This window comes from Narcine bancroftii, chromosome 4 (genome assembly GCF_036971445.1).
Source record: "Narcine bancroftii isolate sNarBan1 chromosome 4, sNarBan1.hap1, whole genome shotgun sequence".
Classification (NCBI taxonomy): domain Eukaryota; kingdom Metazoa; phylum Chordata; class Chondrichthyes; order Torpediniformes; family Narcinidae; genus Narcine; species Narcine bancroftii.
The window spans coordinates 316,169,960-316,186,417 of NC_091472.1; the positions used below are offsets into that span (position 1 = coordinate 316,169,960).

Below are 16,458 nucleotides of genomic sequence, written 5' to 3' on the forward strand. Positions count from 1 at the left end.
CAGGAAATAAACTGTACACAGTGCAAACACGTAAACAAATAAAGAACTGTAAATAGTTAACTAATGTAAACAAACTGGCTGTGCAATACAGGGAGAACAAATGAAAATCAATACAGATAGACCCTGACTTTCGATGTTCTGACTTTTGATATTTCTAAGTTACGATGATCAGAATCCGTTTTGAATAATGGTAAGTTGGGGTCTTAACGTGTTTGCTTCTTTCCAGTCACTGCATGCAGATCACTTCCCACCACCATCACAACTTGCTCCTGCCAGGAGGTTGACGTCCCCGCTGCTGCCAGGAGGCTCCCGGCAGGAAGGGGGTTGTTGGGTTGGCCTCCCAGCAGGAGCAACTAGGAAGTCTGCTTGCCCAGGCAGACCCCAACGTACGATAATTTTACCTTAAGATGCGAGTCGCAGAACCAAACTCCATCATAAGTAGGGGTCTAACTGTAAAGTATTCTACCGCACACCTCAGTGCCCTACCGTTTACCACGTACGCCCTTTCTTGGATTATCTTTCCAAAATGCAGCACCTCATACTTGTCGGATGGAACTCCTCCACCCAACTCTGCATCCTGTGGTAACCTGCGATAACCTTCTACGCTATCCACAGCTCTTCTGGCCTTTGTGTCATCTGCAATCTTACTGTCCCAGCCTTCCACTTCTTCATCCAGGTGATTCACGGTATATAATTCACAAAGGGCAGAAGCTCTAGAAGATTCCTGTGCAACTCCACTGGACACTGATCTCCAGACAGAATACATTCCATCTTCTACTACCCTCTTGCTTTCTCCAGGCAAGCCAACTCTGAAACTACACTGCCAAAGTTCCAAGGACCTCATGAGTCTACCATGGGTGACCTTGCTAAATGCCTATATAGATACAACACATCTACAACCCTACCATCACCAATTTTTTTGTCACTTCCTCAAAAATCTCAATTTGGCCCATGAAGCAAATCCACTAAAAACCGACAGACTGCACATTCCAGACTGGTGTATAAATTGCTTCTTTTTATTTGAAATTCCCTAAAATTTGAGTCCATTGATTGCCAAATTCTTCTGCCAGTAGGCATTCTTTCTCCTTGTTTACTCTTTGTAAAACTCATGATTCAATTCCTCATAATCAATGATAACAACATCTCACTATGTGAAGAAAATCCCTAATTTTTGGTGCCATTCCAGTATCTCTCTTAGGTCTTGACGTGCTTTCCAAAGTGTCGTGCTTAAATCTGGCCAGAACATTCCAACCGAGGTCAATGAACTGAAACCTTAACTCTGTTCCTAGTGCTCCCAGACCAGCTGAGCATTTGCAGCATTTTCTATTTTTTCCTAACTGTGGCCTGATCAGGGATCATGAAGGATTATCAAAGCTACCCTGCTTTTGTATTCCACCCATTTTCAGAATCAGATTTATCACAAGATCAAGAAGCAGGTCACTAAACCCATCGAGTCTGTGGGGCAGCATTAGTAATGTGCATTAAAGGTGCAAAAATTACTATAAATTACATTTGTATAAATGCACTATTTAAAAATAAATAATTAGTGCAAAAGAAGAGAAAAAAGTGAAGAGGAGTCTGTGGTTCATTGTCCGTCCAAAAATCTAATGGCAGAGGGAAGAAGCTGTTTTTGTAATATTGGGTGTTTGTCTTCAGGCTCTTGTACCTCCTTCCTGGTGGTAGCAGAGTAAAGAAGGTATGGCTTGGGTGGTGGGGGTCCTTGAGGATAGAGGCTGCTTTCTTGAGACACCACCTCTTGTAGATGTCTTCGAATGGAGTGAAGACTGAACGATATGCTGTTTTCTCACTGTATTTCTGAACTTTGACGTGGTCAACATTACCAAACTTTGCCTTCAAATTTCACCTTCATTCCAATTACACTTGTACTTTAAGCACTTGAATTTAATATCTACAACCAGCAACCAATCCAGGTTTTTAAAAAAAATTAAAATAAAAGCACACTGTGTTAGGTCTGCTTTGTTCATGAATGAGTGAGACAAACACCAGGCTGAATCGAAATCAGGGTTCTTTGTTCTTTATTACCGGATTGTAACACTTGCGACTAACCATGTTAGTCGGAGAATGCATTCTGCCGTTATCAGCAAAATGGTGATTTTTTATACCCTTGGATATGTGCTTAGAACATCATCATATCATTACTTGTCCAATGACTAAAACTGTTGCTATCCTTTCCCTGCTAGCTTCCTGCCTCTCAATCCATCAATGTCTCTCTTATCTTGTAAGTACAAGGATGCATTCACATCTTGTTACAGCCCTGCACATTCCCATCTCATGATGTTTTACCTAACAGGAGTACAAGGACACCTCCCCTTCTTGTTACTGCCCTGTACAGGGTAACTCCCTACACATTCCCATCTCATGATGTTTTACCTTACAACTGCTGGAAAAAACCCAGCAGCTCAAACTTTATGTAGAAAGGATGAAGATACATTACTGACATTTTGGGCTTGAGCCCTTCATTGAGGTATGAGCAAAATGAGGCAGGAGCAAAGATTCAGGCCCAAGTCCTTCATCAAGGACTGTGTTTTTACTTCAATCATGGTGTCTGTAGCTTTCATGCTTTACTTAGGGTTTTAAATAACCTGGTAAAAATTAGAGAACAGAGATATAACAGTGCAGTCTAGTCATTTACATTGCTCAAAGAACTATTTCACACATACAATGTTGCAAGTTTTGGGTTGCTTTTTTCATTAAAAGCCAGGGGAATGTGAGTTCAGGCTCCTGGATATTTCTGACTGGATTCTAAACATTGCATAAGAGAGCACAGTACACAACTTTACTAATTCAAAAATGGAGTCTGTCCTGGTAACTCTACCTTTCAAACGAGCTTGGAGGGGTGGGGGGGGGGGTGGGGGGAGTGGTGAAGAATGGTGAAAAAACCATTTCTGGGATGCAGGAAATCCCAGAAATTCTGGGTCTTTGGCCTTTACAAAGTGGCTGACCCAGAATCGCATTGCTTCTATACTCCTCAGTCCCTTGATCATCTATGGAGGTAATGCATTTACTGTTGAACTCACTCAAAAGGCAAAGAGGCCAAGGACATGAACACTTTTAGTCCATTAGTTGCTTGCTTTCACTTGGGACAATTTCCACAATAAGAGGATTCTTTAATAAGCAAATATTATGCTTTGGCCTCAGACCCAATGAAATTACAAACAAAGAACGAAGGCCACAGCCAGCAATACCAGTTTAGAGCAAACATATGAGAAGGTGGATGAACTCAGCAGGCCGGGCAGCGTCCATGGGTAGAAATGACCAGTCAACGTTTTGGTTGTGGACCCTTCATCGAAACTGATGTACAAGTATTGATAGGTATGTGAATAATCAGGGTATCAAAGGTTATGGGGAGAAGGCAGGAGAGAGGGGCTAAGTGGGAGAATGGATCAGCTCATGATGAAATGGCAGAACAAATGATGGGCTAAATAGCCTACTTCTGCTCCTGCATCTTATGGTTATATAAACGATATCAAAAGCTACAGAAGAAAAGCAAGGTGGAGGAAGAGACCCTGGGGAAGTGGGGGGAGAAAGAGGTTAGAGAAAATAAATCACAGCAGTAAATTTTAAATTAATTTTTAAAAATTTAGACATGCAGCATGGTAACAGGCCATTTCGTCACACGAACCTGTGCCACCCATTTCCACCCCACCGATCTACAATCCCCAGTACATTTTGAATGGTGGGAGGAAACCAGAGTCCCTGGAGGAAACTCATACAGACACAGGGAGAAAGTACACACTCCTTATAGATAGCGTGGGATTCGAACCTCCGCCCCAGTCTCTGACAACTGTAACAGTATTGCACTAACTGTGGTGAAGAAACAGGTAAAGAAGTAACGGAAACAGTCCTTAAAATTGCACAAAATCAGTATTCATGCTGTTGGATGTAATCTATCCAGGGGGAAAATTATGTGTTTTGTTCCTCAAGTTTATGTTTAGCCTCATTAGATATGTCCATGTTGAACTGGTGAGAGGAGTTAAAATTAATTTTATGACTGGTTGGTAACCAAATTCATTTATTGAGAGGAAGGAACATACTGAAGATTTTCTAGATCAAGGGTGAATCTATCAGTCCATTATAATTATACAGCTCCTTGTTAGAGAAATGCAAAGCTATCCCACAAATTACATCAGCCAAGACACACTCAGGGAAACACCTTTGAATTACGTACCATGTGAGGGAACTGGAGTTGGATGAACATTTGAGAGGCAGAGAGGGTGATAGACAGGAGTTACTGAGAGGCAGAGGCAGTCACACCTAGAAGGCAGGTGGCTGGGTGACTGTCAGGAGAGGGAAAGGGAGTGAACAGTTAGTGCAGGGCACCCCTGTGACCGTTCTCCTCAATAACAAGTATACCGTTTTGGATCCTGTTATGGGAATAACCTACCAGGAACAAGCTGCAGCAGACTGGTTTCTGGCACAGAATCGGGAAGGGAAAGGAGAGAGGAGGGTGACAGTGATAGGGGGTTCATTTATTGGAGTAACAGACAGGAAAATCTGTGGAAGGGATCAAGCCTCTCGGATGGTATGTTGCCTCCCAAGTGACAGGGTCAAAAATGCCTCAGATGGAGTCCTTAGAATTCTCAGAGAGAGGATGAGCAGCCAGACATCATGGTACACATTGGTACCAGTGACATAGATAGAAAAAAGTGATAAGGTCTTGAAAAGGGAATATAGGGAGTTAGGAAGGAAGGTAAAGAGCAGAACCTCGAGCGTCGCAATCTAAGGGTGGCTGTCTATGTCATGCGTCAGTAAGAGCACAAATAGGAAGTTACGGCAGATGAACGTGTGGATGAAAAACTGGTGCAGGGCGCAGGGTTCAGATTTGTGGATTATTGGGATCTACTTCGGGGAAAGTATCACATGTACAAAAGCGACAAATTCTACCTGAACTTGAAACAGACCAATATCCTTACAGGATGGTTTATTAGACCTGTTGGGGAGGTTAAACTACCTAGAGAGAGGATGGATACCATAGGTTAGATGATGGAGCAGTTGGTGCTAAGGTAGAAGTAATGTGTAGTGAAACTGTGAGGAATGTCTGGTAGCGGCTGGATCACAGGTGCAGTCAATTGAAATATGTTCCATGCGAGAAGTATTAAAATAAGGGTGAAGAACTTAAGAGTATGGATCAGTACATCGAATTATGACATTGTGGCCATTACAGAGACTTGGATGACACAAAGACTAGATTAACTGATACAAGTTCTGCAGCTCGAATATTTCAAAAGGGAGAGGGAGGGAGGGAGGTCAAAGAGGAGGAGGAGTGGCATTGCTAATCAGGAATAGAGGAACAGCTGCAGAAAGGGAGGACATTCTGGAGAGATCGCCTACTGAGTCAGTGTGGTGGAAGCCAGAAATAGGAAGGGAACAAACTCTATTGGGTCCCCCAAATCACTGAGGGATCTGGAGAACTTTGTCAGGGTAGACATCCCTCAAAGACTTGTAGAATCGGATAATAATCTTGAAGTGTGTGGTGGGGCTTGAGCCCATAATATCTGAGCCACAGCTACATTTTTTTAAAATGTCATACAATGGTATAGTTTGTAAAAGTGGCACAGAGCCACTCAGTAACATCAGCTATGGGTGGATAAAAGTAAAAATCTTCGGTTGCTTGCAAATGTATTATATTCCAGATGAAATATTTCAGAAATCCTTTACTGCCAAGGTCCCATCTTTGGTAATAGCAGTGATACTATTTGTTACCCGTTGGTTGCTATCCATTGTAGAATCATGTCTCCTAAGTAGCTCGTATTATCACTATTTCTGATCCCTCTGGAGTTTGCTGCCTGTCGGTGGATTCCATGAGAGTTCAGTCTGCTTCATCCCCCACCAGGCCTTTCATTTGAGACATTCCCCACGAACTGCCTTTCCATTGCAACCCTTTGCAGGCTCATTGTTGCCATAAACAGGAAACCAGTGTGTGGAGCATGTGGGACATGGTTACGCCCACCAGCTGGTGCTGCTCTACTTCAAAAAGGGCAATCGATTGAAAACATCTTTATGACAAAAATAATTTAAAATGGTTTCTATTCTTCTGCATTTCACTTGATGGGAAGTGGTTGATGCCTGCCCCTAATGCCAGAGCCCTGGCTGTTCCCCTCTCAATCCCACCCACACTCCTCATAAACTGATCTTGCCTTCATCAAAAACGGGGGTGGAGGCTCTGCTTTATAGCTGTATGGGATTGAGGATCAAAGTATTCGACGAAAACACATTTAGTGGGTGATCAAAGAGCAGGATATGTATTTACAATGTTGTCACCAAGACGGCAGGAAGGATTCCACTGCTGGCTCCCAACTCTTTGTTCGTAGAGCAATTAGTTATTGAAAAAAAAACACCAGTTACCCCCAGAGGATTCTCCGATGAGCAACCATGGTCACATTAAGCACCATATTTAGGCTGCTTGCGATGGAGCTCTCCAACTGTAAGGTCTCCTTATAGCATTTATATGCAGATTTACAAAGGATATTATAGTAAAAGTCCAAAAATCCAGATGCCATAAATCTGGACCACCAGAGAATCCGGACTTCTCGACAACTCTCGGCTTTTGTGTGCATTGTGTAAGCGCCAAAGGTGTATTGCCCAAGAATCTAGAAAATCTGAAACTATGTGCCCTCCATTTCTAATTTGAAAAGTAAGTTAATTTTACATTTGTGACGATGTCACAAAGGGGCTCTGAGCACTTCTACAGAATCTATTTCTGTGTGACATGCAAAAAACAATGTCTAAAAGTTGTAGGTTCAAGCCCCATCACACAGGCCAAAGCACAGAACCTAGCCTCAAACATCAAGGCAGCAGCTTGTAAAGCTAAATACTGCAGATGCTAAAAATCTGCATGTAGAGAGAAAAGCAGAATTAACGTTTCAGTTGAATGACCTTTCATCAGATTTGCGTGTTGAATAAAAGTTGCAGAATCATTCTCAACCTATGGCCCCTATAGGACTCTGCTCACAGTTTATGAGCCCCCTTCCCCGTGAAGCAGTCAAGTTTAGTTGGTTGCTTCCATACTTCTCTCCTACCGACTGCATGAAAAATATTCTACAATTTCAGTCCACGCACCATCCAGGGGAAGCCGTACAGTGCTTGTCGAGAATGGCTGCTTCCAAATGAATCACTGGAATTGATGACCACATGTTTGGTCTACAAAGCATTTTAAAGAGTTGTAATGCTAAGAAAAGATCAAAGGATCACGGAAAGATTCTGTAAAGCAAAGACATGTCTATATCATAAATCTGAAGAAAAAAAAATAGAAAATATGAGAAACACTCAGAGGGACAGGCAGGAGCCACAGAGAGAGAAGGAGAACAAATGCCGAAGGTCATCAACTAGAAACATCAACCATGTTCCCCTCACTTCCCAGTTACATGTCAAATATTCCCAGTGCTTCGTGTTCTTACACTGGAACTGGTCAGTTCTGACAGAAACCGGCACGGCAGGTTATCTGCAATTGATTAACTTAATAAAAACACAGAAATGCTGGAGGAACTCAGCAGGTCCCGCAGCGACCACAGAAGGTAAAGATACATCACTGACATATCGGGCCGGAGCCCTTCATCACTCCTCGCAGAAGGGCTCAGCCCGAAAAGTTGGTAATATATCTTTACCTCCTCTGGACACCATGCTGAGTTCCTCCAGCATTTCTGTGTTTTTACGACAATCATAGCATCTGCAGACTTTTATGTTTCACTTCATGAACTTAATGTCCACACTATTTTTAATTCCATAAATGACTCCAATAGCTACAACACTTTAGGACATTCTGAAAGTTGAGTGTCATTTAGAATGCTTTTTCCTGCTCTTGCCTCCCAAAATAATAAAATGATTTGGATAAAGAACCAGAAATTTGCCATATTTAATTGAGTCATACAGCACAGTAACAGGCCTTTTCAGCCCATGAGCCCGAGCTGCCCAATTACGCTACAAACCCTGGTACATTTTGAACAGTGGGAGGAAACCAGAGCCCCTGGGGAAAATCCACACAGACAGGGGGAGAACGTACAAACTCGTTACAGATTCGAACCCAGTTACCAGCACTGAAACAGCGTTGCGCTTAACACTACGCTAACCATGCTGCTCAAATAGGTCTATGTTCAAAATCTGCAGAAAGGATTATTTCAAGATTTGGTTGAAGGCTAACCTAATGAAAGACTGAAATCTTAAAGGTGTCCCAATAAGGAGTATGTGATCCATACGAGCTGGAATGAAGGTACAATTATTTGGCCCGTCACTCTTCCTGGAAAGTATTCTTGATTCTACTTTCGCAAATTCTTCTGGGATCTCAGCTGATGCAGTTCTCAAGAAAGGTAGCTGTGTCTCATTGTTTTCCAGCTTTTCTGCAACTTCTTTTTTCTGCTTTTAAAATGAGCAAATACTGTAATCTGTTTGAATGATTTGGTTGAAGGAATAATTATTGGCCACAGCTGCAAATAAAAATGTCTTGGCTCTCTTCAAAACAGACCTGAGAGATCTTTTACATCTTTCTATGAGGGCTATTTAGCACTTTATCTGAAAGATGTCACTTCCAACAATTCCACTCACTCAATTCTGTTGTAACATATCATTCTATGGACTGAAATCTCTTGAATAAGACCTATGACCTTCACTAATCAAAAGTGTGAATTCTATAAAATGAGCCTAGTCTTATGGTTATCGAGGACAAACCAGAATAAAAATATGCATATACCTTTCCAAAAATATTACGAATTATCTAGAGAAGAAGATCGCTCCAAAACTTCACCCTGACACAAATTCTGTGTGATGTCTTTAAGATACTGACTGCAGGTTACATAACTTTGGGAATGGACTAGTCAAGGAGACGTCTGGAACAATCTGATCTCAGAAACATCTGCTTCCCACACGGTCAATTAAGGCAAAAAATAGTCGGCATCTTTCATCAGTCCCTGTAATGTTGATTGGATCAATGTGGGCATGGCATGATTAAGGCAGACTGAAACAAACAATTCCATCTGGATCAGACAGATGGTACATGGACTAACTATAGCTGTCACATTGTCAAACTCCAGCCTATGATTTTCTGGACATAGAAATGGCTGCTCAAACAGCAGAGGTCATTCCTGGCCTTCCTCATTCTTCGTGTTGTTGAGGTGATGTGACAAGAGGCTGTGGCAGAAATAAAGTTTTCTTGAGATATTTGCTCATTCTGAAGCTTATCTCAAGCATCTTTACCAGTTCTCACCCAAATCTGGTTGCATCACTGGGCCACTGATGTGGATGTGGCAAGTTCAAAACCCACAGTGGCAAGCAAGTTCTGAAATCTAATTTGGTAATTGGTACACTGGTGTCAGAAGTACAACCAGGAAAGTTGTAAGCACAGTACTGATTTGCCAATGTCCTTCATGAGAGGAATCCACTCAGGTGATCACGTTGAGACTGCTGCAGAGGAGGTGGAGACAGTTGGGGAAAATAAGACGAGTAGTTTCTGCAGCTGAGGCTAGTACTGAGAGGGAGAGCCCAAAGACAGAGAGAAGGGTAACCAGTCCGGAGCCAGGACGGTTCTGGGACAGTGACTCGAGCAACAGCCATGCCCAGAGCCTTTGGGGAAAACCCACACAGAGAATGCACAAACTCCCTACAGACAGCACAGGATTTGAACCCAGTCAATGGCACTGTAACAGCATTGCACTAACATGTAGTGTTCTTTCAGAGATATTGAAAAGCAAAGATTCTCCCTCAAATCTTGGACAATATTTATCATCTGGTCAACATCACAATGCTGTTTATGGGAACTTGCTCTATGCAAAATTTATTAGTTGTCAAGCACTTTACATGTTTGAAGGATGTGTATAGTTCTATACAATTTTTTTTCCAGATTTGAAACGTCAATGTACTTCACACCATAGATCTCGTGCTAAGAAATGCCTGTTCTCCCAGATCACTCTCTGCTCTGAATGGTGAAAGAAATTTTAGATTCATTTTTCCAGAGGCATTTGAATACATTGCATCTAAATAACGATCACCTGATATTACCCTGGACAGTTCCAACACTGTTCTAATTTATTTGCTTATAAATATGAGCCTCTGAACTAACTAGTTAAATGCTTAATATTGCTGGGGACTTTAAATTAATTGATGTGATAGGACTGTTGGTAGCAAAACCAACAATTACTTGAACATCTTAAACTGAGTTGCTTCCTGGACATGGTCAAAATTTAGTTAATTAATAACTCTTCCTGATTTTACAACAATATAGCAATTCTGGATAGAGTATTTTTTATATACAGAAATAAAATAAAATAAATATATAACTTATTTGAAGTCTTTCATTAATTGAATTAAAATGTTCCAGTCACTGTTGTGCAATAGGAACTCCCACCTCTCGATCATTTTTGCCAAGAGTTGGCATTATTACTGTGGCGATCATTTGTTTTTAGGTAGGAATATATAGGTTGGCACAACATCGAGAGCCAAAGGGCCTTTACTGTGCTATAGAGAGCTGCTTTGCTTAAAAAAGGAAATTAAAATTTGAGTTTTTAGGAACACTAGTTTGTATTTTTAAACATGTGCGATTGGAAAGTCTGAGCAGGACTGAGGTGCCCCATAAAAGATGAAGAGTGCTTTTTTGTTTCACATCGTAGGGCTTGGCTAAAAATCTCCCATCTGCATAAATCTTGAATCAGTTTTTCCTGGAGCACTTACCGATGGGCCACAATAATTGTGGTCCTGTTGGCACACACTTTGGCAAGTGAGGTTTGAATGTTCCTTTCAGTTTGTGTGTCTAGAGCAGATGTGGCCTGGAGAAACACAAGAAATGCGATAATAAGAAATAAATAGGGCGACATCAATGGAACGGGAACAGTGAGTAAGTAACATCAAACTGACAACATTCAACACCAAAAAAGCCAACCTCCCAACACTTGGTCAAGAGACTCAGAGGTGGACAAAAGACCCCATAAATCTTGTCCCTGTAGTTAATTCCATCTTAATTTTCAATGGCACAATCGGTTACATTGATAAAGTTCTTTGATGAAAGGTTGCCAGCATTATGGAATAACAATGTTCTGGACATGATCTGTAAATTCTTTCTCCCTTTGATGTACACCACGATGGAACTTAACAAAAGATCATCCGGTCTGATAAAGTCGTGAGGCTGTGCCTTATTACTTTGGAACTTAATTTAATATAACCTCTTTTCTATTTGGTTTACTTTTTAAGCAAAGGGTGTTTTTTAAATTGAAGACCTGCCAAGGTGCTCAGTCCCTTGTCCAATCTGCAGTACAGTATGTGAGACTTACAAGACACTCCTTGAGATCTGGATGGCAGTTGCATTGAGCGTGAAGGAAAGGAAGAAATAATTGGATGGGGCTGGGATATAACCTGGATGGATCAAAAGGAAAGAGACATGGGGAGTGTGGATTATAATCTGGATAATTCAATCTTCATACTATTGGGTTATAGGCTCCCCACGCAGAATACGAGGTGTTGTTCTAGTTTCCATTTGACCTTGCCTTCATCTTCTGCCTGGGCAGTCCACAACCCAATGGTATGTGGAGAAAGTGTGAAGGCTAGGGGCCTATTCCTACTTGCATTTCCTGAAGGCATTTTGATTTTTACACGAAAGATACAAAGCCTGTATTTTGAGTGGAGAAATTCTTAAAACATTTTCCAGAAGTTAATCAATAGCAATCGGACTGTGACTCCTTATCAAAATGGTTCAGACAATACTCCGAGCACTTTGGATAAAAAAAATGGTTTAGTTCCCCTTTTGTCCACAATATGCTGTTGAATCTGTTTCACCTCATGATACTGCAGCTGCCTCACCACAATGAGAGGTGGCCTGATAAATGTGGCTATATGATTGGTGGCCCTAACTAAGGAAGCCCTGACGCTGGCCCAGACTGTCCACCTGGATTTCAATGACTTCTGTCAGATGAAAAATGCCATGAACCATATCATCTTCCATGAATCTATTTGAGATTATGCCAGTCATTCTGGGAAATGATTCTGGGAAAACATACACACAATGGACACAAATTCATTATCCAGATGAATGGTATTGTGGGAAAACACATATTTCAGGGCTCAATTACCTCATCCCTGACTCCATAATAAGAGGTCCATGGGTCTTTTGTTCCTCAAAGACTATGGGCAACTCTGAACAGAACCAGCACAGACTATAGATGCTGCTCCCACCTGATCCATAAGATGATCTAAAGTGCAATTTTTTTCCACTAGTCTTAAATCCATGGAACACATCACATCAATTGGCCCATTAAGATATATTGCAGGAGGCACTTCATTTCTACTCTTGGTATCTTAGGGTACAATTGACTGGAGTAGCAGAAACCACATGTAATTGGAAGGCTTTGTGCATTATACAAAAGAGCACTTCAGGAAATTCCTATCGTTCATCAGTCATGTCCTCTTAGCAAATCTATACCTGTGCCTTTGGAAATACTGATATTTGTTGTTTTAGAAATGTATCTAATAATTTGCTCACCATTGATGCAAGTCCTCTGGTATCATGCTTGTTGCCAGAGAGGATTGGGAAACAATAGTCAGTGCCCTTATTTGTGCCCTTGCTTCTCTAAAGATTTGGGATACATTTTATCTAGTCTACTCTTAAAGATGTCAGAATCCTTAATAGTTCCTTTACCTCTTCAATTACAAGAATTGAAGACTGAGGTCATTGAACTAACATTGAGTCCAAAAAAAGTAATTGTGCAACTACATCAGTCCTTCCCAAATCTGAGAGGAACTCTGAGAAACATTCTTTATCCTCCTGGCCTGGATTTACTCACAGTATGGGCGTGACAGCTCTGTTAACTGTAGAATCGGTTTGAGTGTTCCAGAAAACACCTGTGTCTCTGACAGTCATGGAAGAATTTGTACTTTTCTACATACCTCATCCAGAAGAATGATCTGAGGTGCCTTTAGGATTGTTCTGGCAATTGCCACCCGTTGTTTCTCTCCTCCACTGAGCTTCAGGCCTCTCTCACCCACTTGCGTATCATATCCTGAAGGTAACAACAAATGGAGTTTGTGGATGCCCTTCACAACATGGCAATCATATCATATATCCAAAACATTCAAAGGACTGCAGGAAACATGTAATCTTCATACGAAACAACAGAAAAGCTTGCATTTATAAGGTAGTGAAGTGCCCCAAGCCACTTTAAAGGAACATAATCAAGTAAAATAAAAACAGAATTATTAGTTAATAAGCTAGATTCCATGGGGTAGAAACGAGAAGAGGTTTCTACTCATCTTAACCATCAAAAATAAGCAGGGAAATGCTGGAGGAACTCACAACGTACATAGGAGGTAAAGATATATTAGTGACGATTGGGGCCTGAGCCCATCCTGTATTAAAAGGCTGTGGAGAAGGGAAGAATGGGAGTGGGAAGAGTACAGACCATCAGGCAAAAGATGTTATTTTGATATGATAAGAGGACAGACAGGAGAGAGGAAAGGTGAAAATTAATGGGGAAGTTGTTTTTGGCTCTGTGGAAGCAGTCAGTGGGAAAAGGGCAGAGGGAGGGAAGAGAGAAAGAGAGACAGCTAGAGGAAAGGAGACAGAGGGGAAGTTGGGGGTTGGGGGTAAAGGAAACCAGTATGTCTGTCCATGAACTGCCAAATCTGAGACCACCCACAAATGGGAGGAACAACTCTTCATATTCCGCCTGGGCACTCTTCAACCGGAATAGCATTAACATCGACTTCTCCAGTTTCCTTTAGTCCTCCCAGCACTTCCCCGCCCCCATCTTTCCCTCTAGCTGTCTCACTATTTCTCTCCGGTTTTCCCTGACTCCTTCAAAGAGCCAAAAAATGAAACCCCCCCCTCCCCTGAGCAGTTTTCATCTTTCCTCTCTTCTGTTCATTCAAGCGCCTTGCCGTTCGGCGTGGGCGATCATGTCTCTCCTTCCATCATGATCTCTAACCCTTCGAATTGTAGTGTTGCTTCCCCTGTTCTCCTTCGGTGAAGGCTCCATCTTTGAGCTGAGTTGAGTTCATGATTATACATGGGAAAAATACTGAAGTGATTTCCCTTTGCCATGTCCATAGTGGACAGGCAACTCTGGCCATTGATCAGGAGATTCATCTGCCCAGTGTTTTTAGTTTTACAGCCATAAATTTCAATTTGTAGAATATGTTTGTAAAAACCATCCACCATCTGCAATCCGTGGCTTCACATGGTTAAACAGGTATCACACCTTGCCTAAGGGTGACCTGTAGGCTATCAGACAGAAAGAGTGCCTTACCCCTCCTTTTGCTGAGCAATTGCGCAGCACGGACACCAGACTTGTCCTCTTATCATATCCGATCAACATCTTTTGTCTGTGGGTCTGTGTTCCTGTCCCTCCCCATTCTTCCCTATTCCCTGGCCTTTTAATACACACTCCGGCCTGCTTTTTGCTCATACCTTGAGAAAAGTTGGTAACACATCTTTACCTAATATGCACGCTGTGAGACCTGCTGAGTTCCTCCAGTATTTCTGTGTTTTTCCTATCTCTAACATTCATACAGCTGCATAAAGAGCACGATTACAGAGTTTAGAATTCGATGGTTAAAGTAGCTATGTAAATGAAAGCTGTTGTTTACAATGCACGGCAGGGTAAATGTGAGAAATTAGATGCAAAAGTATAAATACGACTGCAAGGGTTACCAATTCAAAAATGTCATCCTCACTTTCTCTTCATGACAAGAGAATTTTGGTAAATGGTTTCAGAATGGATTACAAGCTCTGCAAATATTTATACTCCAGGAACATCCCATCATAAATGATACCTTCTTTTAAAAATTACCTCAATGAAACTGTATTATCGTTGAAGGTCATGTTTACAAGCATACTGTCATAGTAAGAATGTGCCTGCAAGTAAGCAGTCAGAAATCTAATGCAGAATGGCAGTCATAAAACATTTGTAGTTGGTGTTGAAAGCTAATGCTTTCCAAGATCATTTCCTAAAAAAAATCAAGGGAACATGCAGTCGTACCTTCAGGGAATGTTATTATTTGGTCGTGAATGTCAGCAGCTCGAGAGGCTTCGTCCACTTCCTCATCACTGGCACTCACTCTCCCATACCGGATGTTGTTCCTGATGTTATCATTGAAGAGAACAGTATCTTGAGGCACCACCCCAATGTGTGAACGCAAAGAATGTTGCTTCACCTGGACAGAAATTCAGAGATTTTTCAGAATAAACTTCAGGATCTGAGAAACCCCGATACTGAATACATTTGGTCTAGTTGTAATATGGAGCAAACTATTTTTCATGGGGGCTTTCATCATCAGCCCAGAGTATTTTACAGCAAATTAAGCAGGGATGTAATGTTGGAAGGTGGCAGTTTTTCGACAGAAAGCTTGCACAACTTGGTTTTTATTGATGGGACCTTTACTTGTAACTGAAGCTTGTTATACCTCAAGACATGTAGGAAAGGACTACCTCTGGAACACTACCTTCCTTTTGTAAAGCAACAATGGCAAATGTTACACTCTAATCCAGAGCAGGAAGGATGGGAATGGGAATGAGAGGGCAACATTAATGAAATGGCCAGGAAAGCCCGCCAGTGCTTCTACGTACATCTCCTCACTCGTCAGGAGGGTGCAATAGCATCTGCACTTCCTGAGAAGACTGAAGCGGGCAAGGCAACCGGCCATCATTATGTCAAGCTTCTACAGGAGTTCTACGAGAGCAGCATCCTGGCCAGATGTATCACAGTGTATTACGGTTACCGTAGAGCATCAGATCAGAGTTCAATCCACAGGATCATAAGAACAGCAGAGAATCATTTGGGTCTCCCTCCCCACCACTATCACAATCTACAGGGATCGTTATTGGAAAAGGGCACGCAAAATCATCGAGGACCCCTTCCGCCCCGCACACAAGCATCTTTCAGCTACTCCCATCAGGAAAGAGATACAGGAGTTAAAACACAATGCTGGAGAAACTCAGCAGGTCAAACTGTAGTATATATGGCAAAGATAAAGATACATAACCAACGTTTTGAGCTTGATGGGCTCACACACCCAACCCCCCCCCCCCACTCTGACCTCTCTCTCCCCCTCTTTCATTCCCACCTGCCCCCTCCCTCCACTAAGCCCCCAACCCTCACCACCTCCCACCCCCACCCTCCATCTCCATCCTCAGACCTCCCCAACCCTCCTCTCCCCCTCCCCCCACTACACTGATTCCCATTCTGACCCCTGCTTGGTCTTTACTATCCCTCTCTGAGATGGAGCACTCAGTCCTCAGAAGAGGCCTTACTTTTATCACCCTCTGCCCACACCTCAATGAGTTCCACGCATGCCACAATGCCAAACTCTCCTTCCGTCGCCTCCAGGCTTACATTCATGACCATGACTCCCCATCCCCCTACCTAAGACCCCTTCTCCCACTTTTAAGCCTTCTTCCTCCTCTAGACACCTTGTTCTGGCCAGCTGCCTGCTCTGGGTCTTTTTATTTCCAACTGCAGCTGAGAC

General features: G+C 42.2%; 1 protein-coding gene across 4 annotated transcripts in view; it reads right to left on the reverse strand.

Moving 5' to 3' along the window:
• Positions 1 to 16,458, reverse strand: part of LOC138762296 (ATP-binding cassette sub-family B member 6-like) — a 220,139-nt gene that overhangs the window by 36,175 nt on the left and 167,506 nt on the right. For all 4 annotated transcript variants that reach the window (XM_069936030.1, XM_069936028.1, XM_069936027.1 and 1 more), the window contains 3 exons: positions 14,973 to 15,147; positions 12,883 to 12,995; positions 10,678 to 10,772 (listed from right to left, as the gene is read on the reverse strand). In XM_069936030.1, coding sequence (XP_069792131.1) covers positions 10,678 to 10,772; positions 12,883 to 12,995; positions 14,973 to 15,147 — 383 coding nt within the window. The remainder of the gene's footprint in view (positions 1 to 10,677; positions 10,773 to 12,882; positions 12,996 to 14,972; positions 15,148 to 16,458) is intronic.